Genomic DNA, 26,652 nt, shown 5'->3' with positions numbered 1-26,652 from the left:
ACATGATTGGTGATGAAGACCAGTGTTTCAAAATGCAGATGCGAGCATGGTGGGCTAAAATGAGGCCAAAGTAAATCTTAGTCTACTCCGCATGATCAATTACTTGGCTGATGAAGCCGAATACTCGGTTGACATGGTCATAACTCGAGAGTCTAAGGACTTTTTATTATGAATGGTAAACGCAGACCCAGAACCAGCCAAGAACGCGGCCAGGGTGAAGGGGAGTCAACTCGGGCAAGTTGACTCGATGACACTGGAAGTTTTGAAACTATGATGAATACTAGTATGGGCAGAAGAGCCACCACCATGAGAAACACAGTGGTTTCAAGTCCCTTGAACAGATAACTCATTCAAAAGATCAAGGGTAAAAACTAAAAAGTACAAAAAACCAACAGTTGAAGAAAATGCCATTTTGATCCGCTTCAATCAATAATTGATGATCATCCGATCATGGCGGAACCAATGGCATTGGATTGCGGAAGCCGAGCATCACCTGTAACATGGTTTGGGCCATGACCCTCCAAATTAATCTGAACAATTCATACCGCAAAAGATATATTGCTAAGATAAAATAATAATGGGTTATCAGACCCCAATTTTGAAGTTTCGATATATGTATATCTTTATTTCCCAGTGGTTAAACTTTGCATGATCTGAAAGTCGAAGCTAATAGATAGAGATTGCACAGTAAATAGTCACCTTTATAAAACATTGATAACTGTCTACCATTCAAAACGAAAAAAAACCTGTCTGCAATTCTATCAATGCAATGATCACAAATTTCTAAAACAAAATTGATACCTAAAGCCCAAAAATTTATAAAATTTTAAAAATGAAAATGAACATCACACTCCCCATGGATGAGAAAGGCCAATTTCTATTCCAAATATGAAAATAGCATTGCAAGCAGCTGGAAATGATAAGGGGGAAACACTCACTAAAAGCCACCATGAATTCATTACATCCTTCTCCTTATTCAGCTTGCATTAGCGGTTAATGGGTGTGTGCATTCGCTCAACAATCCTATTAACAGCATCACGCGACATCACCAGAGTGTCGTGCAGCAGGATGCTGTAAACATTCAAGCCCTGCTCACCAAATATTAAAGCCATCATCAACGAAAGGAAAAGAAAAGAAAAAATATGAGTGGAAATGGCTACAGGAAGTGGTAACAGAAATTAAAACTTACAATCGAAGGCAGTACATTTACATAGTGCAGATTTTGTGTCGCCAACTTGAGATTTTCATTTATAGGACCACCATCCACCACCAATAGCTTCTTGGTGTTCTCCATTTGTGCAACATAATTTACAATGTTCTTCGTCTTGTGGTTTGGCACGTCCAAATCATCAAAAACTAGAAGCTGTTCAAGAATGTATTTTCCTCCATAAGTTTTCTATAAGCCCTATAAAATCCGACTAAAGCAATCATCACCATTCAAATTGAATAAGGCTGAAAGAGTAATTCAACCAGGAGGTAAGAAGGAACCAATTAAAAGAACTAAATCAAAATTCAAGAGCAATGATAGCATCAAATCATTTGCGTGCGTCTGATCTAAAATAACTTGCCAATGATTCGCTATGATGTAAAAGTGGGTCCGGTCTGGTGCATTCAACATCCCTTCCTCCTTTCTTTGCCCCCTGTCCTCTCTCCTCTTCACCAGTTCATGCAAGCAGAAATAGAAAGGAATTTCGCTCTTTCAGAAGATATCTTTTAGAGTTGCATAGGATGATTATAAGAGGGAGGGTGGAATGGCTAAATCAATAACTAGAATCTAGAACCCAACCACTAAATGATGCCCATTTGTCCTGGTGAGTTATCCACTAGTAATTTCCCTTGTTAATGCCTATTGTCAAGAACGCTCCCAGAACTAAACTGTTCACATGCTGACTCAAGTTGAAAATGTGATAATTAGGAGAATTTGCAATTCCCTGCTTATGAAGAAGATGATAGCTGATAGAGCACCAACTCAGGTCGACAAAGCTTCATTTCCCAGAGAAAGTATCTCTACACGCCTTAGTCTAGGTGTCCCTGAACCTCAGTGGGGTGCATTATTTTATTAATACGCGTGAAATGTGAATACAACATCAATTACAACCATTGCCCATTGAAGAAAAAAGTAATAAATTGAGGCCCTGCTTCTGCAAGGTTCAGTTGTCTTCCCCTCGACCCTTGTTGCCTCAAGGAATGAAAAAAGACCAACAGACTTGAGACACTGTAGAATGATTTGGCAAATGGTAAGCCATAAGTCACCACGATACTAGTTGACCTACCACAATTACAGACCTGATTCTCAACTCTCAACCGCATCAATTTTCCGTCTGCTTTAACAAACCCCAACCCGCCTACTTTGAAAACAAATGTTTGCTCCTAGAAATATCATTACTGATAACCTATTGAAAAGATGTGACACAAAAAACATTTAAACATTTAATATTTTGTTTTTAGTTAGAGAGAGAGAGAGAGAGAGAGATTGATTAAGGCTGTGTTGTCTAATATTCCAATTTACCAATTATCTTTATTCATGTGCCCTATTAGCATTGCAAAGCGTATCGAATTGATCCAGCGGAGGTTTTTATGGGGAGGATCGAAGGAAAAGAGGAGTCTCTCTTTGGTCTCTTGGGAAGATGTATGTAAGCCTGTAAAAGGAGGGGGTCTGGGGATCAGAAAGATAAAATAGGTAAATGTTGCTCTCTTGGGGAAATGGTTGTGGAGGTTTGGCGAGGAACAATCACAGTTGTGGGCGAAAGTTATTTGTGGTAAATATGGTGCAGATGTGGGAAATTGGAGATCTCTAAATCGTTTCAATAAAACGGGGGTGACTTTGTGGAGGGATATTTTACGATTGAGTTCAAGTTTCGACCGCGGAGTAAGATATAGAGTTTATTCAGGGGGATAGAATTTCTTTTTGGAATATGGTATGGTGTTCCATCATTCTTTTAAAAGATTTATTCCCTGATCTATATGTTGTGGCCGCAGACAAGCAAGCTTTAGTTAAAGATTGTTTCGAGTTTCGAGACAATAAAGTGATATAGAAGCCGCTATTCCGCAGAAACTTCTTTGACAGAGAATTGCTCTCGATGGTCTCGTTACTTCAGGTCTTGGAAGGTAATTACGTTAGCTCTTCAGAGGTGGATAAAAGGTTATGGGTTTGGGATTCTTCGGGTTTTCTCGGTAAAATCCTTCTTCAAGGGCCTGAATCCGTTTGAGGAAAATCTTTCTGTTGCAAAATTGTGGAAGATTAAGGTTCCCCCAAGAATTTGCTTCTTTGGTTGGACGGCGATTCAAGGTCGTATACAAACGGTGGACTTTTTGAGGGCTAGGAATATGTTTATAGTCGATCATTGAGCTTTGTGTATAGAAGCGGGGGAGTCAGTGGATCATTTATTTATTCATTGCAAAGTAGCTTGAGAGGTTTGGGGAGGGGTCCTGTCGAGGTTCGGTATTGCGTGGGTGTTCCCTTCTAATGTGAAGGATCTTTTTGAAGGGTGGTCTTTTATTCCATAGAGGAAAAAGGGGAAAGTTTTGTGGTCGATTTCTTTATTGGCCACGATGTGGGTTCTATGGTTGGAAAGAAATAATAAGATTTTCGTTGGGCGTGCAAATTCTTCTTACTATTTATATATCAAGGTAGTCGTGTTATCGATTTCCTGGGCGAGGGCGTTGCCAATTTTCAAATTTGTCTCGGCTTTCGATTTGTGGGTGGGGTGGAAAGTGGTTTGCAACAGTCAAATTCCCGATCCTGTAATTTCACAGAAACCGGTCAATCCACCTGTTGGCTTTTCCAAGTTGAACTTTGATGGATCAAGCTTTGGCAACCCCGGTCTAGTCGGGATCGGGGGTGTCTTGAGGAGTTCCGATGGGGAAGTTTTGCAGGCGTATTCCGGGCCTATTGGCGTAGCAGATTCGAACGAAGCTGAAGTTAGAGCCGCATATCAAGACATTTTGCTTTTAGGGAGTGAGAGGATGGCGAGCACTATCGTGGAAGGAGACTCGTTAAATGTCATTAGGTGACTTAAGGGTTCGATGGTCCTTCCTTGGAGATTTCTTCGTTTTTTCGATGAAATAAAGGATATAATGATTGGGTGTTCTATGTCGTTCCAAAATGTAAGGAGATCAGCTAATGAAGTCGCTGGCAAGTTGGCTAAAGCGGGTGCTGTCAAGCAGGCTCTGGAGCTTTACGACTTTCTGCCCCCTTAATTTCTTATTGTATTGTTTTTTTCTTTTTTCTTTTCTCTTTTGTGTAATTCTGTTTTAGTGGGGTGTGCGGGGGGACTTTTTCGGTCTCTCCCTTTTTAATATATTCAGTTACCATTCAAAAGAGAGAGAGAGAGAGAGAGAGAGAGAGAGAGAGAGAGAGAGAGAGAGACGTGCCTTTCCTTCAGCTGTACGAGCTGACAAAGCAATTTTCAGTCCAAGACGCCGCACCTTCTTTTGCAGCTTGATTGCATGACTTCTTGGCTTAGGACCATGCATGGTAGCACCGTGCCTAAACTGTTTTTATAACCTTTTGTTATCCACAATCTCGTCCACAGCACAAAAAACCTACTACAGAAGCAGAGAATACTTGATAATGAGAGGCAAAAGATTACAAAATCACCTGTGGCCCACGCAATGTCCCATGCCGTGCTCGTCCAGTGCCTTTTTGTGGGTATGGCTTTCTCCCAGTCCCGCTTACTTCACTAATTGTTTTTGTTGAATGTGTGCCCTGCATCCCACCCACAGAGAAAAATTGTACAGATGCAATTTCTTAACCAAATATTAAAATTGCAACCCAAATTCCTATTGCCTAATGATATTACCAATAAATACAATAAAAGTTTTCTGTAGAAGTTGATCTATTTAGAAGTGCATTTGAACATAAATTTGCATAAAGGAAAACAAAACTAACATGAAATTATTGAATTGAATGATGTTTAACATTGATTTTACATGCTTATTGGATGACATTTAACATTGATTTTACATTCTTGATTTCAACTCAAACTTGTTTTGTTTTTAAGAACAAAGAACGAAATTCATCATCGACTTTACATGCTTGATTTCAACTCAAACTTACATTATTAATAATAAGAACTTTTTTTTTGAAATGGAAAGGACACAGAACTCTTTTAGTATAACAATAACCTTAAAAAGAGTTGAATCCAAGCCATGGATGGAAACGTGTTCATCAAGTATCAACCTAAGACAGAAATATTTCCTACAACAAAATTCAGCTAAGCATGTAAGAAGTATTTCAAAGTCAAGGTGACAACGACAGCCACACGCTCACCAAGTATTCTTCTTCCAAATATCAACTTGTATCATGGAAATAACCTCCCAAAATGTTCTTAAAAGAGCTCAAACTTCTACTTCATTTGAATCCTAAACACAAATAGGGCCAGAATGCATCATGATGATAACCCTCCAAAAACATACTTAAAAGCACCCTTGATGCCATCCGGACCTGGGTTGCGTCAAGTGCTTCTAACAAAATAGGGCATGGTGGAACGCAACAAAATAATGGCAATCTCATCCACAATTTCTTAACCAAATATTAAAAATGCAACCCAAATTGCTATTGCCCAATGATATTACCAATAAATACAATAAAAGTTTTCTGTAGAAGTTGATCTATTTAGAAGCAAGAAAGCAGGATTCGCACCTGAAGGTGGGGATTTGCGATTCCCCGAATCGCGAATCGGAATCGTGATTCGATTCCCCGATTCTGGGGAATCCCGAATCGATTCCATCGGAATCGCGAATCTTAATTTGGGAATCGCGATTCTGTTTCCACCGGAATCGCGATTCTGGAATGGTAAATACGCATTTTATGAAAATAAAATCCGCAGTTTTTAGTCATGGATTCGTGAATCACACAAGTTAAAACCTCGATTCCCATAACATCAAATCCGGTCTTTTAATGATGGGAACCCCGAATCCCAACTTTTTGACGTGAAATTACATTTATGGCCATCTTTTTAACAGTATGGGTGATATTTGAGTGGGGTTTTTTTTGTAATTTCATTTTAAAACCTAATAAAAGCTAATAAACCCTAAAAAAGGAAAAAAGGGATGTATTTTATATTTCTTTCTCTTCTCCTCCTCACAGTATGTATCTTATATTTTTTTTCTTTTTTTTTTTTGAAAATACTAAAAAGGGGATGGGTTTTCTGTGTGAGAATGGTTTCTGTGTGAGAAACCATTCTCACACAGTTTCTGTGAAATTGTTGGTTTGTGTGGGAATTATCAGCACTACTGTATTTTGAATTTTTGATGAGGGCACTCCTCACTTTATTAAAAAGTATGGCATGGCCCGCACCACAGGATAATCCAAACCGTCCATTAGATGGGCCACGGCCTAAAAAGGTTTTTTTGCCCCAAAAATCATTTCCATAGGTTGATCCTAACCCTCCGATCTATAGAGGGTTAGGATCAACCCTCAAACATTCAGATCGGAGGGTTAGGATCAACCTATGGAAATGATTTTTGGGGCCCAACCTATTTAGGCCGTGGACCATCTAAATGACGGTTTGGATCATCCTGTAGTGCAGGCCATACCATACTTTTAAATTTTTAATAAAGTGAGGAGTGCCCGCATCAAAAAACAGTAGTGCTGATAACTTTGGGTTTGGCAGTGGCTTTTGGCTACTGATGTTAGCACTACCATGTTTTAATATTGCACAACTAAGTGATTTTTCAAAAGTACAGTGGAGCCCACTTGATAAGATGATCCAAACCATTCATTTGGTTTGGACTTTGGACTTTGGAACTTTGGTCTTTGGATCATCCTAAGAAGTTGCCCCACTGTCCTTTTTGAAACCTTTTTGAAAAAAACTATACTTGGCTAAATAGGGGACTGATGGATGATCTTGTTAGTGGCACTAAAGGTGTTGCAAATTGATATTCCTTAGATGAGATGTGAATTTTGATTCCAAAAGTGTTTACTGATTCAAAATTACATTTAGGCCCAATTAATTTTAGAATTTGAGAATTGAGTTTGAGTTCAAAATTGAATATTATTTAGATTGAATGAGCTGATTGTAGCATTGTGCAAAAATATTTTTATCAAATATTGTTTATGATTGAATGTGCTGAATTGTTGATTTTTTGTCTCCGACTCAAATTGAATGTGCTGAATTGCTGATTGTAGCATTGTAGTTGTACAAACTCAATTTGTCTCTGACTTACGGTGGGCCTATCTTATTAGCTTATCTTTTGAGCTAATAAGATATTGTTTATCATTTGTCAGTCGATAATAGTACGAGACTACATAACGAGCCTACGTGGGGCTTTTACGAGTGATGGCGGGCAGAATGGCTGAAGTCTCCAACAATGGTTTACTGGCATGGATCAATGGGTTGCATCGAGTGGAAGGAGTTAATCTTGGCACGGTGGGCCTATGCAGCTTACGCAATATTGCCACTGTCTGTGTTGATTGGGGTTTGATTCGTGCCGCAATCAATTGTTGGGATCCAGATTTGCATGAGTTTCATTTTGGAATGCAAGAGCTTTGTCCGACTCATGAAGATATTTGCATGATGCTCCGCATTTCTCCTGATGGTCCCATGTTCAAGCCTTCCTTTAAGGAAGGCTATGATAAGGCATTGAGCCGTCTGATTGGCGTGCCGCATAAGTCCCTAAGTCACTACCGTCGAGCAAGTAGTATCTTCGTGCATAAGCTAGTACAAGTCTTTTCACCAAGTAGAGAACTGGATATGGAGTATCGTCGTTGCCGTGAAAATGCATTAGCATTATGTGCTTATCCAATGTTTCTCTTTCCGGGCCGATCAGAGTCATCAGACTTGATTCCATTATATTTTGTAGACTTGGTTGATCAAGTTCGCCAAGGTGCAAATCTAGCTCCTACTGTCTTAGCGGAACTTTTTGATAGCCTAGATAGTGCTCGCCGATCTACTGGATCTGACTTCTCGGGAAGTTCTGTCATTCTTTATGTAAGTATTGGATAGTTTATTAAAAATGCTTGAATGATGTACTTGGTTATGGATAATTATTATTTCTAACTTTTTTTTATTTAGGTTTGGCTAGTGGAGAGATTACGAATTTTGGCTCCACTACCTTTGCCAAGACGAGCCTGAACGAGGAGTTTTAATACTCGGGAGGTGTTGGTTTCATCCGATGATCGCGATAGTTGGGCTATATGGCTTGAGGGTCGAGAAAGTAAGGACATTGAGTGGACTCTCCCATGGGCTCCCATTTCCTCTGCAGTCCTCAAGACTTCTGGTCAGAAGTGCGTTCGGATAATGGGGTTCCAGAGCACTTCCTTTTACTTGCCTCTGCGGATCCTCCGACAGTACTTTGGAGCCCAACATCACATAGCGATGATGGATGTTTCGGTACCGGACTCCATTCGCCCTCAATCCTTGAAGATGAGGACAATGAATGCGATTGATAGAGACTGGAATCGACAAACCATCGTTGTCGTTCAAAACAACCCCACCCCTGGAGAGGTGAACAACTATTTTTGGGAATGGTATAGGACTGGTGAGGCAAGTGGTGCTCCTGAGTCAAGTGTTGCTTCTAGGAGCGGTGCAAGGGGGTGATTTATTTGTATTTTGATGATGTATTTTGCTGAACGGGTATCAGATCTATGTACTAGTTAATTTGTATTTCTTATCTTTGTAATGTTTCATGCAGTTTTATATTTTGATGAAAGACAAATATTATACAGTCTCTCAAGTACAACATACCTGCAATATAGTGAATACCCCCGGAAATTCTCACGTAAGACGGTCTGTTGGATATAAATCCAATGGATTTGACACTACGCCAAGGGAAACCCAACCCTGACCCTACCCCTGCAAAATAGTGAATACCCGCGGGAATTCCCACATAAGACCGTCTGTTGGATATAAATCCAACGGATTCGACACTGCACCACGGGAAACCCAACCCTGACCCTGCCCCTGCAAAATAGTGAATACCCTCGGGAATTCCCACGTAAGATTGCCTGTTGGATATAAATCCAATGGATTCGACACTGCGCCAAGGGAAACCCAACCCTGACCCTACCCCTGCAAAATAGTGAATACCCTCGGGAATTCCCACGGAAACCCAACCCTGAGCCTACTGCTGCATACCCTTGCATGTAAGACACACAGTAGAAAATATCTATCATACTATTCAAATTTTTTACAATTTGATTTTGTCAAAGGCAATTGAGGAAAGATGGACGAGACTGTCGACCAAGAATTTCAAGGCCAAGGTGTACGTGATGATGACATAGTTTTTGAAGGGGACCTAGAATACAACTATGATGAAGAATATGTGGAAGAAGATTATGACGAGGACATAGTGTTGGGTCCGAACGCAAGGTCAGCGACAGTTTTATGGTCACACGTAGTCAAAGGAAAGAAAGCTGGCGAAGGACATGGGGGAACCAAAAAGTGGAAATGTAAGCACTATAAGAAGGTTTACACTGGGACTTATACAAGGGTGCACGCACACCTTGTGAAAGCACCAAGAGGTCAAGGTCAAGGAATAGCATATTGCAGTGCAGTTGCAAAAGACAAACAATTACAAGAGCACATCAGAAGCCAAGTCCAAAGAGCAGAGAATTTACCTGGGAGACTGCCACTGAAGAAATCACGGTTAGACATGCTTGCCAAGTCTTCCAGCTCTGGTGTGACTTCTTCAAGTAAGGTTGGTGAATCACCAATTGGCAAGTCTTTTAGAGCAAAGGATAGAGACGATGTTGATCATAAAGTGCTGCGATTTTTGGCCGCCAATGGGATTCCCTTTAACGTCCTCCGATCTCCATATTTTCAAGAGATGATAACTGCCGCCAATTTTGTGCCTGGATACAAGTTGCCTTCTTATGAGAAAGCAAGAACTTTATTGGACTATGAGAAAGAGAATGTAAAAAGAGATCTAGGTGTTCTGAGAGAAAAATGGCCTGAACATGGGCTTTCTATTGTCTCTGATGGACGGACAAACGTGAAGAACAGAGCCCTGATTAATGTACTGGCATCGAATATGTTCGGTTCAATGTTTCTCTATGTGCACGACTTCTCTGCCGTCGAGAAATCAAGGAAAAACATTGCAAAGTTTTTGTTGGTTGTCGTTCAAGAAGTAGGGCTTTTTAATGTTGTGCAAGTGCTGACAGATAATGCAGCAAATTGCAAGCTTGCTGAGACAGAGGCTAATAAAGTTTTTCCCCACATATTTTGGTCTCCTTGTGTGGTTCACACAATAAATTGGATATTCAAAGACTTGACCAAGCATAACCACCTAGGTTGGATTGGAGAGACTTATCGTTCCTACAAGGATGTCGTCAAATATATTACCAATCATTCGCAGGCTCTTGCTATTAGAAGGAATTCGAAGTTTGAGTTGCTGAAAGTTGCGAAAACTAGATTTGCAACTCATTATACTACACTTAAGAGACTTCTTGATGTAAGGGAGGCGTTGCAGATGACAGTATTAACAGATTCTTGGAAAGATTGGTTGAATGCTTCCACCGACAAAGTGATGATAGAGAGGGGCGAGATGACAGCTACTTGCGTAGTCTCTGATGAATTTTGGACGAACATAAAATTGGCATTATTAATTACGAAGCCCATCTATAAAATGATTAAGTTCACTGACCAGGAAGGCTGTCTGATATCAGAAGTGTACGAAGGCATGGACAATATGTTAGGACAAATAAAAGATAACTTGAAAGATGTGCCTGACATGTATAATCATATTCATGGTATTGTGGTGGGACGATGGGGGAAGATGAATATTCGAATGCATGCCTTGGCTCATGTACTCACTCCAAAATATTATGACCCTGCATATCTCAATATTCCAGCACCATGCGGTAGTAAAAGAGTCACCCCAAGTATGTAATTGTTTCTCATATTGTGAATTTTCATAATGTAATTGTATTTATCTTCATTTATGTTACCAACTGATCGATTATTCAATTTTATTTTCAGATAAAGACCCTGAAATCATGGATGCTGTATATGAAGCCATTAAGGATCTCTCCCCTGATGATGAGATGAGTGGTACGATTAGACATCAGTTATATGATTTCATAGGAAGGGTTGAAAGGTTTTCCAGTAAATTTGCCAGGGAGGATGTGAAAGATCCCAATGTGTGTGTGACCAAATGATGGAACTTTCATGGAAGTCATGTACCAGAGTTACAGTCAGTGGCCATCAAAATTCTCTCACAACCTATCAGCACATCGTCTGCAGAGAGAGTATGGAGCACGTATAGCTTCATTCACAATGTAAAGCGTAATCGCTTAAATTCACATCGTGCTGATACCCTTGTGTACATCCACTCAAATATTCGACTCCTATCCAGGTTTAAGTTTGTTTCGTTTATTCATGTAATAATTGTTTTTCATTACTTATGTCAGATTAATCTATTATTTAGATATAATGCGGCTGCATACAAAGAATGACCAAATAGAAAATGGGACATCAACCCAGAGCTCCCAGTTATGGATGACTCCTCTATCAGAATAGAGGATATGAGATGGCAAGATCTTGATGATGATTTCCTTAGACCTTCTACATTTCGTGTGTCATTACCTTCATGTCCTTCACTCACTATTCGTGACTTAGACGACAATGACGAAGCTGCAGGATCTGGGACTCCAAGAGTGGTCAGTAGCTCGGAACTTGAAATTGGACGACCATCCAACACTCAAGGTCGTATTACTAGTTTCCTAGGGCGTGAAGAACGTACAAGGGGAGGTACAAAATCTTTAACACTTTCAATTTCCCAGTGAAGATATTAGTCTTATAAATATTAATTCATTTATTTAAACTTTTCCTTTACAGAAAATGTAGAAGGAAGAGGAGAAGGAAGAGGACGAACTGATCATATTTATTCGAAGGGAAAGAGAAAAGCCTAACTTTATTTCTTTTTATTTGAAAATACTGGAGAAATTCTGTAATAATTTTGATATTTCGCTTTTTGGAAACTGAATTTTTTGTTTAATGGTGGAGTCCTAGGCCTCCTGGCTTCTGAATGAAAAATTGTTATAATTTGATTAATTTCGGTATTTGGAGAATCATGTTTATGTTTAATGGTGTACGGTTGAATGCTTAGATTTTGATTTTCAGGTATTTTTCTTTAAATTTTATCTTTTATTAATTTTTTATTACTCTCCGACGACTCCCCGGCAAATCCCGGGCGAAAAATCGAATCCCGCTCCCAACCATCCCCGGAACCTTCGAATCCCGAATCGAATCCCGTTTTCGAATCCCGCCTTGGCAACCTTGTTTAGAAGTGCATTTGAACGTAAATTTGCATTAAGGAAAACAAAACTAACATGCAATTATTGAATTGAATGACGTTTAACATTGACTTTACATGCTTATTGGATGACATTTAACAGTGATTTTACATTCTTGATTTCAACTCAAACTTGTTTTGTTTTTAAGAACAAAGAACGAAATTCATCATCGACTTTACATGCTTGATTTCAACTCAAAATTGCAAAGAACTTTTCTTTTTTGAAATGGAAAGAACACAGAACTCTTTTAGTATAACAATAACCTTAAAAAGAGTTGAATCCAAGCCATGGATGGAAACGTGTTCGTCAAGTATCAACCTAAGACAGAGATATTTCCCACAACAAAATTCAGCTAAGCATGTAAGAAGTATGTCAAAGTCAAGGTGACGACGACAGCCACAGGCTCAACAAGTACAGCCCAATTCTTCTTCCTAATATCAACTTGTATCATGGAAATAATCTTCCAAAATGTTCTTAAAACAGCTCAAACTTCTACTTCATTTGAATCCTTAACACAAATAGGGCCACAATGCATCATGATCGTAACCCTCCAAAAACGTACATAAAAGCACCCTTGATGCCATCCGGACCTGGGTTGCATCAAGTGCTTCTAACAAAATAGGGCGTGGTGGAACCCAACAAAATAATGGCAATCTCATCCGCAAATTTATGACGACATGATACGACTCTCCTCTGTTGATGCGGACTGTTTAGGGGTTAAATTTTCAAAAGAAGTTCACAGAGCAACTTTCAATATTGATATCATCAAGCACTTGGTCCGGCGGCTACTATTTGTGTATTTTTCAAAAGTTTTTAGAGATCCTTGAACCAGACCTAATGTAGGTAAAAGATGGATTCCCATCAATCTAATAGGGAATTTAATGCCCGCTTCATTGCCTTAATCCCAAAAGTTAGATATGTGGAGGATAACAAAGAATTAAGGCCCATTAAATAGTGGGATCTATAAGATAATTTCCAAAGTCCTTTCTATGGGAATAAAAAAGGCCGTGGCCAATATGGTTTCTCAGAATCAGTAGTTTTTTTTTTTTTTTTGGTTGGTAAGCTTGGATCAAAACTGCGACCTCATTGTTGAGAAGCAAAGCCTAAACCATTGAGCTACAGGCCCAACCCCACAGAATCAGTAGTTTTGTCGAAGGCAGAATGCTAGATAGTATGGTAATCGCCAATGAGATCACTGATTCTATTAACAAATAGTGGATTGATGGCTAAATTAGTCCCACGATATGCTAGAGTGACCAATGCTTAGGTAGACCTTAGAAAAAATGGGCTTTGAAATGAAATGGGGAAGATTAATTGGTGCATATCCTTGGTCCTACAAGGGCTTTTTGAAAGTTGGTCGGTAGTCCCTTGAAAGAGAAAGTTCTTTGGTCCTTGGCACTTCTAGCTACAATGTGGGTTCTTTGGAAAGAAAGGAATGATAGAGTTTTTGAAGGCATATCCAAATCGCCTCACTTTCTTTTCATAATTTCATCAATGTCATTGCCTTAACTATAGTTTGGGCTAAATCCCTTCCATTATTCCGTTTTGTTCCATCTTACTCTTTATGGGAGGGGGTGGAAGGAAATTTGTTTCAGTAAAGAGCATAGACCTCCTATTGTACAACAGTGGCATGCCCCACCACCTCAAGGGTCATTGAAGCTCAATTTTGACGGGTCTAGTATTGGAAACCCGGGGCGTGCAGGTATAGGTGGTGTTCTAAGGAATTCCAGGGGTGAAGTCATTTGGGCTTTTTTTGGGCCTATTGGGGTTTCAGATGCGAGTGATGCGGAAGTTAGAGCTGCTCACCAGGGGATCCATTCTTCTCCAAAGGGATTACTTGGATAGAGTTATAATAGAAGGAGACTCTTAATGTCATCAGATGGCTTAGAGGTTCTCCGGCCCCCCTCGAAGATTTGATGCAATTCTTCGATGAGATCCGAGATAGACTGAGTGGTGTCTCCTTATCTTTTATGCATGTAATGTAAGAAGATCGGCAAATGGGATTGCGGATAGATTAGCCAGGGAGGGAGTAGACAAGCAGAGTACAGAGCTTTTTAATTTCCTTCCCCCATAAGTGGGGTGTTCTTTTTTTGAATAATAATAAGTGGGGAGTTCTCTTTTCTCCTTTTTCTCTTTTTCTCTTTCGGCTCTGTATTTGTGGTCTTTCTTATATGTTCCCTTGTGGTGTACTTACTCAGTCGCCCTCTTATTAATGAAATATGCTACCATTCCAAAAAAAAAAAAACGGTGCATATAACCTGTTAATTTTTCTATTCTAATCAATGGTGGCCAGGGACAAAGGCTTAGTTGACCCCAAAGGATTCATTAGCTGACCCCAACTAGTTTGGGACAAAGGCTTAGTTGACTTGAGTAGAGTAGTCAATGGCGGCCAAGGTGTTCGTTTTACACAATCGAAAATGTTGACACATTTGGACCATTGTCTCATTCCCTATTACTATAGTCTCAGAATCAACTGTTATATTAGTTCTATTGTTGCTGAGCGAAATCCTAAAGGGCCTTGACGTAATATCCTTTCATCAGCTATGAGGATCAATGTGCCTTGATTAGCATTTTGATTGTGTTTATCAAGGAGACAATTGGTCAAATGATCAAGAGAAGCAAGTCCTTTATCAGCGGAATGAAGCTTGGTGAAGATTGTTTAATAATGATGAGTTATGGGCTAGGGTGATCTATTCAAAATTTCAACGTTCGGGAAAATGTCTTTCATGACCTCTTTTCTTACTTATCTCCTTGTGTGGGAAATGGTGCGAACACCTTCTTCTGGGTTGATAACTAATGTGGGGTTCCTATGGCTAGTTCCTTACCAAACCTTTTTCATTAGGCCCATTAATTAACCTCGGGGTGACGATTGCAGAGTATTGAGAGGGAATTGATGCCCATAATGTTTTGACCCCACTATTGTGTGATGGCAAATCTCTTAGAATTTCTGGTGAATTCTTGCATAGTTGCATCTTTCTGCTCTTATAAGTAAACACAATTTCTCGTCCAAACCCATGTAGAAGAGTTGGTCTGGTTTTCTAGGCATTCCAGAGTGTCCTTTGTTAACTAACTTCTAAGCACAGGGAAGTTAGGCATTCTGAATGGAAATATGATAACTCATTACATTTATGAGAACAGAATAGCATCAAATATGCTTACAAGCCTTACATCAAGATTACGATATCAAACATACAGACTACTTTTTGTGTGAGTGGAATATGTTTTTGGTGAAAATAAGAACAGAAGAGTATATCTATTATTTAGGCGATACCTGTTGCCGTTTTGCTAGTTGCCATCGTACAACACGGTGAATAATGTCTTTCCTAATTGGCACATCAAAAACATCACCATCCAAAACCATGAAACCCTTATCCTCATTATGAAAATCTGTCACTCTCGTTATCAGGTCCGCGTATTGCCCTACAATAACAACCAATTTAAAAAAGCACTCAAAGGAAAACTGTAGTATTAAGATGAAAGATTCAAATGGCATTCATTTCTTTACAATGTCATAGTCTTTTTGGATGAAAAAAAAAAGATATTAGAGAAAATGGAAGTGATCAATTGAGTGAAACAAGATATGATTTGATAAAAGTAAACATACATGAAAACTTAGAATAAAAGCATTTTTATTTGGTATGCTTCATAACTTGAAAAGAAATGGATTGTATACTTACACAGATCAAAAAGATTATTGGCTATCATGGAATGTAATAAACAAAGTAGAGAGATAGGGAATGTATAAAAACTAGCAATGCATTTTGAGGGTCCTAAGACAATGATCAATTGATGCAATAGATCTTGAAAACTCAAGGAATAGTTATGGAATAGTAGCAAGCGTAATCTAAGAAACTCATTAGTAACTCACCACTAGCAATGCATTTTGAGGGTCCTAAGACAATGATCAATTGATGTAATAGATCTTGAAAACTCAAGGTAATAGTTATGGAATAGTAGCAAGCGTAATCTAAGAAACTCATTAGTAACTCATTACTAGCAAAAAAATTCACCCAATTCTTGGGTAAGTTGCATTGAATATTTAGTTGGAAGTGGCCATTCAAAAATATATATATATTTACATGGATGTTGGAACATCTCTACATCAGCCGAATACTATGTAATTCTATACGTACAGCACTGCATACTCAAATAGGTGTTTATTCTCCTATTGTGGGTAATACAACCGTTTGAACTTTTTCTTTCCTTTTCAGGAACAAATAAAATAACAAACTAATTAATAGGACAGCATGAAATGCAAAGGCCCTGACAAACATAAGAAAAAGGTTATCACTAATGCCAGACTACTAAAAAAAGGGCCGCCCAGTGCACGAGGCTCCCGCCATTGCGCGGTCTGGGGAGGGTTAGATGTACGGAGCGTTACCCCTGCTTTGTGGAGAGGCTGTTTCCATGACTCGACCCTATGACCACCAGGTCACAATGGAGCAACCTTATTGGTTGCACCAAGGCTCGCCCTCTAATGCCAGACCACTAAAGATTCAATAAATTTACAAACATCGATACTCCACACACTATTCAAAAAATAAATAAAAATCGATACTCTACAATAAAGGTGTCTTCATAAAACAAATACAATGTGGACTGGAACAACTCAATCTGATTTGAGCAAATACATTGGGCAATACCAAAAACAAAAAAATATGATTATGGTAATTAAGAATGACTAAGCTCCTCTCCTTTAAAAAATAATGACTAAGCCCCATTAAACCCCCCCCCCCCCCCCCCCAGCCCAAGCCGGCGCGCGGGGGGGCAAAAATAACCCGAGCAGCAGTAGTCATAATAACAGTCATAGTGATGATGATGCCAAGTTGACAACTAAAAAGATGAGCTATGGTCACAGTTGCACTCACACTTTCTTTGGGATTTTTCGCCTCCATTAAAAAAAGAACTTAAGCATTCAGTTTTTTTACATTTCATATATCTCAGTTATTTCAATGTCTAAAAAACATTGAATCATATCAAAATCAGCTAGTATTATATGATTACTCTCGTTAAGACCAACTTGTTGGATTCAAGCTTCTTGGAATGAGAATTACAATTATGAGCAAAAATCCTTTCCTCCCAATTTTGAAGTTTCCCATCAGCAAAATTTATTTTTTTTAAAAAAAGCTTTAATCAAATCAAATCCTATCCCTATGGATCTAGCGGTGGCACCATCATGGAAAACAAGAAAACACTTAGGGCCGTTTGGATACACAGATTTTAGAATCCCGGTTTTAGTTTGAAAACATTGTAAAAGAGGGTTCATGATCAAGCTGTCGTATGATGTCCTGACAGCATTTCTGTTAGGTGCCTAGATGGGTCCCACTTAGAGAGGAATAAATTAATTAGATATTGTAGTGAATAATATCATATCATACCAGATCTGATATATTTAGTAGTTATGTTAGATTATGATACCTACTTAGATTAGGATAATCTTTATTTGGCTATTTCTATTATTATCGTAAGATCTTTCTAGATCTTTCTATGTTTATCATTTTCTATGTTTATCTGGAAGTGCTTTATATAAGCACATGCTACTGTTAATGAAAGGAATGAAGAAATCTATCTTAGAAATTGTGTCTTTTTGCACAAAGAAAGATTGATCCTTCCCTCGAAGTGGATCAAGAGGTTGATCTTCCCTCGAAGAAGATCGAATCACATTACGAACCGATTCGAGTTCGTAACAATTGGTATCAGAGCGGTCGATCCTGCGCCATGGCTACATCTTCGGAGATTTGGGAATCAATACGTGAAGATCTAAAAGAGATTAAAGCACTTCTTTTGAAAATGAAGGAAGGACATCAAAAGTCGTGGAAAGCTTGAACAAAATCGGCACAACGGTCGAAAAGGCTTGCACGATGAAAAAGAAATGGCAAAACAGAAAAAGAGGAGGAAAGAAGAAGATAGAAAAAAATCAGATAGAAAAAAAGGCGAAAAAGCTACAAAAGAAAATCCATCGTCGAAGAGTCTGTTCTCAAACTGTCAAATGCCATCAGAAATATTCTCACCCACAGCCATCGGTGCATCAACATCCAAATCATTCCGGCAAAACACAACATAGGAGCTTTGATGAAAGCCGTGATGAGATCGGTTTGAAAATGGAGTTTCCTCAACCATTGATGATACTACAAGACGAAGAAAATAAGAAAAGGAGGGAGTCTTCTGTCAGAAGAAAGCTTTTGCAAAATACGCAAGATCTGATTTTTCGCCAGTTGGCCTGCAATCTCCAACCTTGAGGACAAGGTTGATTTCAAGGCGGGTGGAATGTTAGGTGCCTAGATGGGGTCCCACTTAGAGAGGAATAAATTAATTAGATATTGTAGTGAATAATATCATATCATACCAGATCTGATATATTTAGTAGCTATGTAAGGTTAGGATACCTACTTAGATTAGGATAATCTTTATTTGGCTATTTCTATTATTATCGTAAGATCATTCTATGTTTATCTGTAAGTGCTTTATATAAGCACATGCTACTGTTAATGAAAGGATTGAAGAATTCTATCTTAGAAATTGTGTCTTTTTGCACAAAGGAGGATTGATCCTTCCCTTGAAGTGGATCAAGAGGTTGATCTTCCCTCTAAGAAGATCGAATCACGTTACGAACCGATTCAGGTGCGTGACAATTGCCTTGTATAGCATGATGTTGTCACACACATGCCCTGTATAGCATGCTGACATACACATGCCATGTATTAAATTATTGCCATTCCACACATACCTCACATACCTTGTATAGGTTATTCTCTTTTTTCACAGATGCCTTGTATAGATTATTGCATGTATAGGTTTCCATTATTCTAGTGTGAAATATCCTAATCAAGGGAATAGATATCTCTGTAATACTTATAAATGTTTGTCCGATGTATACACAAAAGATATGGTGAATAAAGCTTTTCATTCTTTTATATAGTTCACAGCATTTCTTCTCGATATTTGTACCACAATTCTGCATCAGCTGTCCATTTAGGTTCCATAAGGGCCAATTCATCCCAAATTATAGTCATTTGGGAATGAAAATCTGAAATAGATTGGCCCTTCTGATGTCTCAGTGAACGAAGATCTTGTTCCAACTTATACTTTCGAGCAAAATCAGATTGCACATACCGGCGAGACAAGAAATCCCAAACATCTTTCGTAGTTTCAAATCTACCAAACTGCGTACTAATGGGTGGAGTGACTGTATTAGCGATCCAGGTAAGAATTTTGTTGTTGTTTATTTCCCACTCATCAAACTTAGGATCATCCTTAGAAGGCAATTTAAGATCACCGGTGACATATTTCCAAAGGCTCTTTCCTTTCAAGAAACTTCACATAAGAAAGGACCAATGTCTATAATTTTTTCCATCCAATTAACACTAATAGACTGAGAGATTTCAGAAGCCATATGAAATAATCAATTAGAAGGCACATACCGATCAGAACCGTATATAGTGTTTCGCACCCGTTAAACAGGTGCTATACTTGAAGACCACAAGAAAGCACTATCAATATTGTTGACTGAAGGCCCTGGTGCAAGGCATGTGATAAAGACGTGCTGTCAGTATGAGGTGGCTTATAATAAAGGCTGAAGGAGAAGGACAGTGGTCAGCCCTTGATGGGTCCTTTACTTCTATTTAACACTCAAAATAAGATGAGAAGCAAATGCCTTAATGGCTTCCAACACACCGGAGAATGAAAACAAAGTTTGTCCACTGAAAACATAGGGTAGAAAGAATCACAGAGGGTATAGAGGACAAAATCGCAGCATAGGCTGAGAGAACAAAGGCTCTGGATCGACGGAAGAATATGGAACAGCAGGGCTTGTAGGCTGAAAATAAGAACTGGATTTCTTGCAAAGCAAGAGGTGTGGATGGATCGAATGTTATGGCTTTGATACCATGTGAACAATATAAAAGAATGAAAAGCTTTATTCACCATATCTTTTGTGAATACATCGGACAAACATTTATAAGTATTACAGAGATATCTATTCCCTTGATTAAGAGATTTCACACTAGAATAATGGAAACCTATAAATGCAATAATCTACTGTGAAAAAGAGAATAACATATACAAGGTATGTGAGGTATGTGTGGAATGGCAATAATCTAATACATGGCATGTGAATATCAGCATGCTATACAGGGCATGTGTGTGTGACAGCATCATGCTATACAAGGCATGTGTCAGTTGTACTTGCCGTTAACACTCAAATCTTATTCATTAATATTACGAACCCGAATCAGTTTGTATTACTTCGTAACGTGATTCGATCTTCTTAGAGGGAAGATCAACATCTTGATCCACTTCGAGGGAAGGATCAATCCTCCTTTGTGCAATTTCTCAGATAGATTTCTTCATTCCTTTTATTAACAGTAGCATGTACTTATATAATATAAAGCACTTACAGATAAACATAGAAAGATCTAAAAATATCTTACGATAATAATAGAAATAGCCAAATAAAGATTATCCTAATCTAAGTAGGTATCCTAATCTAACATAACTACTAAATATATCAAATCTGGTATGATATGATATTATTCACTACAATATCTAATTAATTTATTCCTTTATAAGTGGGACCCATCTAGGCACCTAACAGTTTCTTGGATTTTAAGTAAGAAATTCAGGTTTTAGAAATCTCTCCCACATCCTAAGATTCCTAAAACCTGGAAACATAGGGCAATCTCCTGCTCTCTTGATGTCGGAAAGAAGGGCGAGAAATCAAAAAACGATGGCTGGTCTCTTTCTTCTCTCGTCTCCCATGTATAATTTTGAGGAAATTCAAGATTCTAAAATCCACGTATCCAAACGGCCCCTAATAGATTGGAACAATACCCAACAAACATAATGGATAAATATGACTAATCTACTATTGTGTGTAATTGTATACACAACAGAGGAATATGATATTACATCAACACATAGCCCATGCACTCATATATGATAGAATATCCTCGAATGCATACTATAGTAAAACATAATACACATACTCATCACATTGAAACTATATAAATTTCTACCAAATGGTAGCAATAGAATTGAAGAAAACCAAGCATCAACCACCTATAGTTCCAAGGTCTGATACATAGGCCAAGTACCTTCCTCTGTCATTTTTTTCCACGCTTTTATGTTTTTTCATCCTCTCTGGATCCCCTTCATTTTTTGCATGTTATAATACTTCTCTCTTGCAATGGTGGAAAGCACTCTACAATATCCTGCATTTCGGAGAAGAAGAGGCGCATCTGTGGACTTAAGTTATTGGGTGCAAATATGGTATTGGGCTGGGTCATTGGAAGTCGGAAGACAAGTTTAGAGTTTCGGGTTTGACAATTTGGAAAGATATTTTGAGATGCAATACCCAGATTATCCAAGGCATTAGTTTCAGAGTATATTCCGGGGATAGAATTCGATTTTGGTATGATAAACGGTGTTCTGATCAGTCACTAAAGGAATTGTTTCCGGACTTATTCGATATTGCCTTGTCTAAGAATAGTTTTGTTAAAGAGAGCATGGGAAGAGAAAATGGGTGTGTGGTGTGGGTGCCTACGTTTCGCAGGAATTTTTTTGAAAGAGAATTTGCATCTGTTGCCGGATTGTTGCTATTGTTGACGGAGGGTTATATTAGCCAGAATGGAACAGACAAAAGGGTATGGATCTAGGATTCTTCATGCAAGTTCTTTGTCAAATCTTTTTACCAAAATCTAGTGGCTTGTCCTGTATCTTCCAAGGTAGCTAGAGTGTGGACTGTGGACATTCCAAGCCCCTCCAAGAGCGAGCATTTTCTCTTGGTCGGCTTTGTTGGGAAGGATCCAAACGGTGGACTTCTTGAGAAAAAAGAAAGATCCTTATAGTAAACCATCGTGCATTATGTATTGAGGATGGGGAATCAGTAGATCACTTGTTTCTACATTGCAAAACTGCCACGGCTGTTTGGGGAAAGCTATTATGTAGGTTCGGGATAGAATGGTGGTTCCCAACTAGCATCATGGATCTATTCCAAGCATGGTCTCACGTTCCATGGAAGAAAAAAGGAAGAATTCTTCGGAAGATGTCCTTTGTAGCAACATTGTGTGTTATATGGAAAGAAAGAAACGCAAGAGTTTTTGAAGGGGTGTCCAAAAAATCATCATTTCTCTTCATTAAAGCAATGGCTTTAACAATTGCATGGGTTAAGATTCTTCCCTGCTTCAGATTTGTATCCGCTTATGATCTTTGGGAAGGTTCGAGAGAAGCTTGTTTCAGTGTGGAGGCTAAACAAAAGGTGGTTCAAGAATGGGAGCCTCCTCCTCCGGGGCTTCCTAAAATTGAACTTTGACGGTTCTAGTTTGGGAAATCTGGGTCCGGCCGACATTGGAGGAGTTTTGAGAAATGACTTGGGGGAGATTTTTTTTTTGAAAGGTAGACAGAGCAAATATATTAAAACGGGAATACCAAGGAGGTCACCCTAGGAAGAAACAAGAGAAAAAGAAAGAAAAAGAACAATAAAAAGAGAAAATACAAGGGCCTCAAGGAGGGAAGAACTCAAAAAACTCCAAAACATCCTTATTTACAGAAGCAGACTTGGGGGAGATTTTATGGGCTTATACTGGACCCATTGGGGTAAGAGATGCTACAGAAGCAGAAGTTCGAGCTGTCTATCAAGGAATAAAGCAAGTGGAACACCATCAAATGTATTCCTTGGTGGTGGAAGGGGACTCTTTAAGTGTGATCCGATGGCTGAAAAAATTGGAACATCATCCATGGAGATTCGACAAATATTTTGAAGAAGTTTTTGACCGGATTCGTTCATCGTCCATTGCATTTCCGCATGTGAGGCGATCTGCGAACTCAGTGGCGGATAGTTTGGCTAGGGAGGGTGTATCTAAAGAGTCGTTAGCTCTTTTTTATTCCCCTCTACCACCCCCCCCCCCCCCTATTTATTGTTTATGTTTGGAATAGTTGTTTCCTTTTCTCTCTTATTCTAGAAGCTGAACATCTCGGTCTTTTTTAATAAAGTTTTGGCTACCATTCAAAAATATATATTCCCCTCTTGCAACAGTGGAGAGGACTCTACAATATCTTATATTTCCTTTCATATTTGTTATATAGTACTTCAAGTGATCTATATCATCTGTTATCTCTTGTCCATGGTCAGAATACATAACCTATTCATTTCCGTTTTTCATCATTTTACATTACAATCCTATGAATCCTTTAGAATATGTAATTCAATCTCATCTCTTTGCTCCAAAATGGATGGCCTTGCTCAGATCCGCATTTTTCTTCATCTAGTTGGCTTGGATTTTTTTTTCACCATAAACCCATCAAGCCACTCCCCAAAACACACAGAAGTCGCTTAACATGCAGGGACTCATGACGATAGCATAACGCTAGAAAGGATGATTTGTGTCTTCATAATCAAGTAAAAGAAAGAGCAGATCATATTTGAAGATACGAGGGTTGTCAAAAGTATAGAACGGTCAGTCACAGACTCATATTCAACCCATTGTGACCCTTTAAAAATTCCAAAAACTTGTCCAGGACTTGAAATGTTGATTCCAGCCATCAAGTTGGTGATAACTCAAATGAATATTTTACATTTTTTACGAAGTTTCTCTCGAGCAATTAAAAAAATGAACTTTCTCTCCACTGCTTTCCAAAAGATAGTTTAACCTGAATTTGTAATAATTGAGTCGAGTCAACCTGAGTCTTTAGAGTGTACTCTATTGAACTTCTAAACCTAAATGCAGACAACCGGGTCCTAGGCTACACTGATACAAGATGGAAAGGCAAACAAGAGAAGTGAAAGTCTAGTTTCAGACATGTTAAATTACATAATTTCCATTGAAAAGGAGAACATTACGAAACAATATTGATAAGGAATTCCCTCTTGCACTTGTTTTCATTCCTTTTTTCACTGTACTTGATTACCTCGGTCATGGGGCTTCACCCTTTTCTTTGATTAAATTTTTTTTGTGATTCGAAAAAAAAAAAAACAAATACGGATGAAGAATAATGCAAAGCTTATTAATGATTAAAACCAATAAATAATAGCTTCAAATGTCAGGAGATCAAAATGCACACTATGAAAGAGATCACTAATGACAATAACCAATCGAAAAAATTAAAAAAAATTAAAAAATTAAGCACAACAGTTCCAAAAACAATATGTCGAAATGAACATAATATAAAGTGCAAGCTCCGCACCTAGAGTACGCTCAGGGGTTAACACCGTCTTCTTATTCAATAACAACTCTGAGGGAATTACACCACCTTCATGAGGGGTCAAGATGGAACTGGAAATCCTCCGACAAGTGAGAAAAGATGAATTGCTCTACAGATGCATAGAAATAGTAATTAGTGGCAATTGGGTAGCTGTAACAGGGTCCATGCATCCTAAATGGAGAAGAAGAACAATCTGAAGCTGCTAACCACACGAATCATTAATAGTAAAAAAAATCCATTTTTTTAACGATCTCTTATATAACTAGTAAAAATATCCATTTTGACATTACTATAAAGATAAACGACTGACATTGGCACTACCATGTTTTAATAACTACACAAACTCAGCCTGTCTTTTCTTCTTAAATTGACTTATGAGAGCTTTTTGGGAACTGCAAGATAGCTGTTTAACTAATAAAAGACAATATGAGTTAGTGTAATTATCAAAACATGATAGTGCCAATATCAGTAGCCTAAATATATGATTCTATTCTATGATAATGTGTTGGGTTGCATCCATGGAAACTGACCTTCACATGGTCTGTGTCTGGAATGAGCTTCTTCCACGCCGACGAGATGGAGAAATCAGACAGGGCTCGACCGTTGCGGCCCAAAAACATTCGACGGGCTTGGCCAATCATAACTCTATCTCTCTCTCTCTCTCTATCTATCTATCTATCTATCTCTATCTCTATCTCTCTACAAAATGCCTCTGTTCAACAAAACTAGCAACCGAATCCACTTTTCCAATTAATACTGATCCATGTAAACGAAACCAATATCAAATCTCAACATTCTTTCCCTTAAAAACCTATATTATGTACCAAACAAAGGAATTCAAACTTAATAACGAAAACCCACCAAAATGCAGATCAAAACTCCCGAATATAATTCAAGAAATCAGTAGAAGTCGCGAGAAATGAAAGGAGAGAGGGAGACCTGAAACGTACCGGATTTCGTTGGTAGATTAAATTCCGAGATAGGAATAAGTGATCGAGAGAACTCCCAGCCAGAGAGAGAGAGAGAGAGAGAGGACGGAGAAGAAAAAACGGAAGTGAAGGAAAGGACAGTGAGGTGGGCGCTAGGGCAAATAATCGGGTGTTTTACCAAATGCCCTTTTCTCTCGAACCAAAAAAAAAAACGCACGCTCTATTTTATTGCCCAGATACCAAATGACAAATGCCACCCAACTCGGGTCGGGTTCAACCCAGAAAAGGGTCTGGTCGGGTCGGGTTCCGGGTTCGGGTTCAAGTTGAGGGTTTGGCGACCCAACCCGAGTGAAACTCGACATTTTTTATAATTTATCATTTCCCTAAGAAAACCATGTTACTCTTTTTCGCAGATGATGCATAGTAGGTTACTCTTTTTGCAAAAATCCCCCTTTTTTTTAGCTATTTCATAATTTTTAATGGGGAAGTGATATATTTGCCCCTTTTTCTTCCCCTCGCCATACCCTTTTATAAATTTTAATGCGGAAGTGATATATTCACCCCCTTTTCTTCCCCGGGCCACCCCCTTAGACCATAAAAAGTAGGGTTGCAAACTTGGGGTTTACCCGGCCCGAAAATAGCTTGGGTCAAGTTTAGAAATCATGGGTCTTGGATTGGGACGGGTTTGAGGTTGGAAGGCAGCAAGATTATTTTTAGTAGTTTTCTTTCATATTCCGTAGGAGTATTTTTAGTAGTTTTCTTCTATATTCGACTGGAATATTTTTAGTAGTTTTTCTTATTCTATATTCAATGGGAGATCTATATTCGGTAGGAAAATCTCTTTGATAAAACAAGTTGTAAAATGCTATTTGAGCATGAATGAATATCGTCTCATCTCCTACTTTTCATTGTTCTTGAGGACATCTCCTTGGACATGAGATTAGTTAGGTCTCTCTTCAAGCGCCATATTAATTGGTATCAAAGCGAACGAGATTGAGCTATTTCATAGATCTTTGGGTTTCGATTACCAAGGAATAGAGACTTTACAAATCCATCCCGATGATTGGTACTCCATTGCTGTCATTTCATATGTATATGGTTATAATTATCTACGTTCCCAGTGTGCTTATGATGTAGCACGAGGCAGATTGTTAGCTAGTGTGTATCATCTTACGAGCAAATGGAACCAATCTTAAGCAAATTGAAGCAGAATCACGGCTTCATTCTACTGTAATTTCTAAACAGTTAGAATCCACCTCTCATCATTCGAAAAGAGCTCACGAAGTT

The 26,652-nt window shown here is 38.6% G+C and overlaps 1 protein-coding gene across 4 annotated transcripts; it reads right to left on the bottom strand.

Moving 5' to 3' along the window:
- Positions 1 to 680: 680 nt before the first annotated feature.
- LOC143874528 (uncharacterized) lies at positions 681 to 25,572 on the bottom strand. Of its 4 annotated transcripts, none has more exons than XM_077376898.1 (8): positions 25,387 to 25,571; positions 24,967 to 25,247; positions 24,419 to 24,545; positions 15,510 to 15,658; positions 4,601 to 4,708; positions 4,375 to 4,494; positions 1,190 to 1,363; positions 681 to 1,088 (listed from the first exon to the last, which is right to left on the bottom strand). In XM_077376898.1, the coding sequence occupies exons 2-8, from the start codon at positions 25,075 to 25,077 to the stop codon at positions 987 to 989; spliced, it is 891 nt and encodes a 296-aa protein (XP_077233013.1). In that variant the 5' UTR covers positions 25,078 to 25,247; positions 25,387 to 25,571; the 3' UTR covers positions 681 to 986. The 4 variants fall into 4 exon arrangements, with proteins under 4 accessions (XP_077233013.1, XP_077233012.1, XP_077233014.1 ...); XM_077376897.1 differs by having other exon boundaries at positions 24,967 to 25,192; XM_077376899.1 differs by having other exon boundaries at positions 24,967 to 25,161.
- Positions 25,573 to 26,652: the final 1,080 nt, after the last annotated feature.

Source organism: Tasmannia lanceolata, unplaced genomic scaffold (genome assembly GCF_043159265.1).
Source record: "Tasmannia lanceolata isolate RefF3 unplaced genomic scaffold, GAP_Taslan_0.1 ptg000002l, whole genome shotgun sequence".
Taxonomy (NCBI): Eukaryota; Viridiplantae; Streptophyta; class Magnoliopsida; order Canellales; family Winteraceae; genus Tasmannia; species Tasmannia lanceolata.
This window is presented reverse-complemented; position numbering and strand designations above follow the sequence as displayed.

Coding starts and splice junctions, on each gene's coding strand:
- LOC143874528 (XM_077376898.1), bottom strand. CDS start 25,077: ATGATTGGCCAAGCCCGTCGAATGTTTTTGGGCCGCAACGGTCGAGCC. Junction 24,546..24,966: donor CAGACACAGACCATGTGAAG/GTCAGTTTCCAT, acceptor ATGCATCTGTAG/AGCAATTCATCTTTTCTCAC. Junction 1,364..4,374: donor CTCGTACAGCTGAAGGAAAG/GCACGTCTCTCT, acceptor ATTCTTGAACAG/CTTCTAGTTTTTGATGATTT.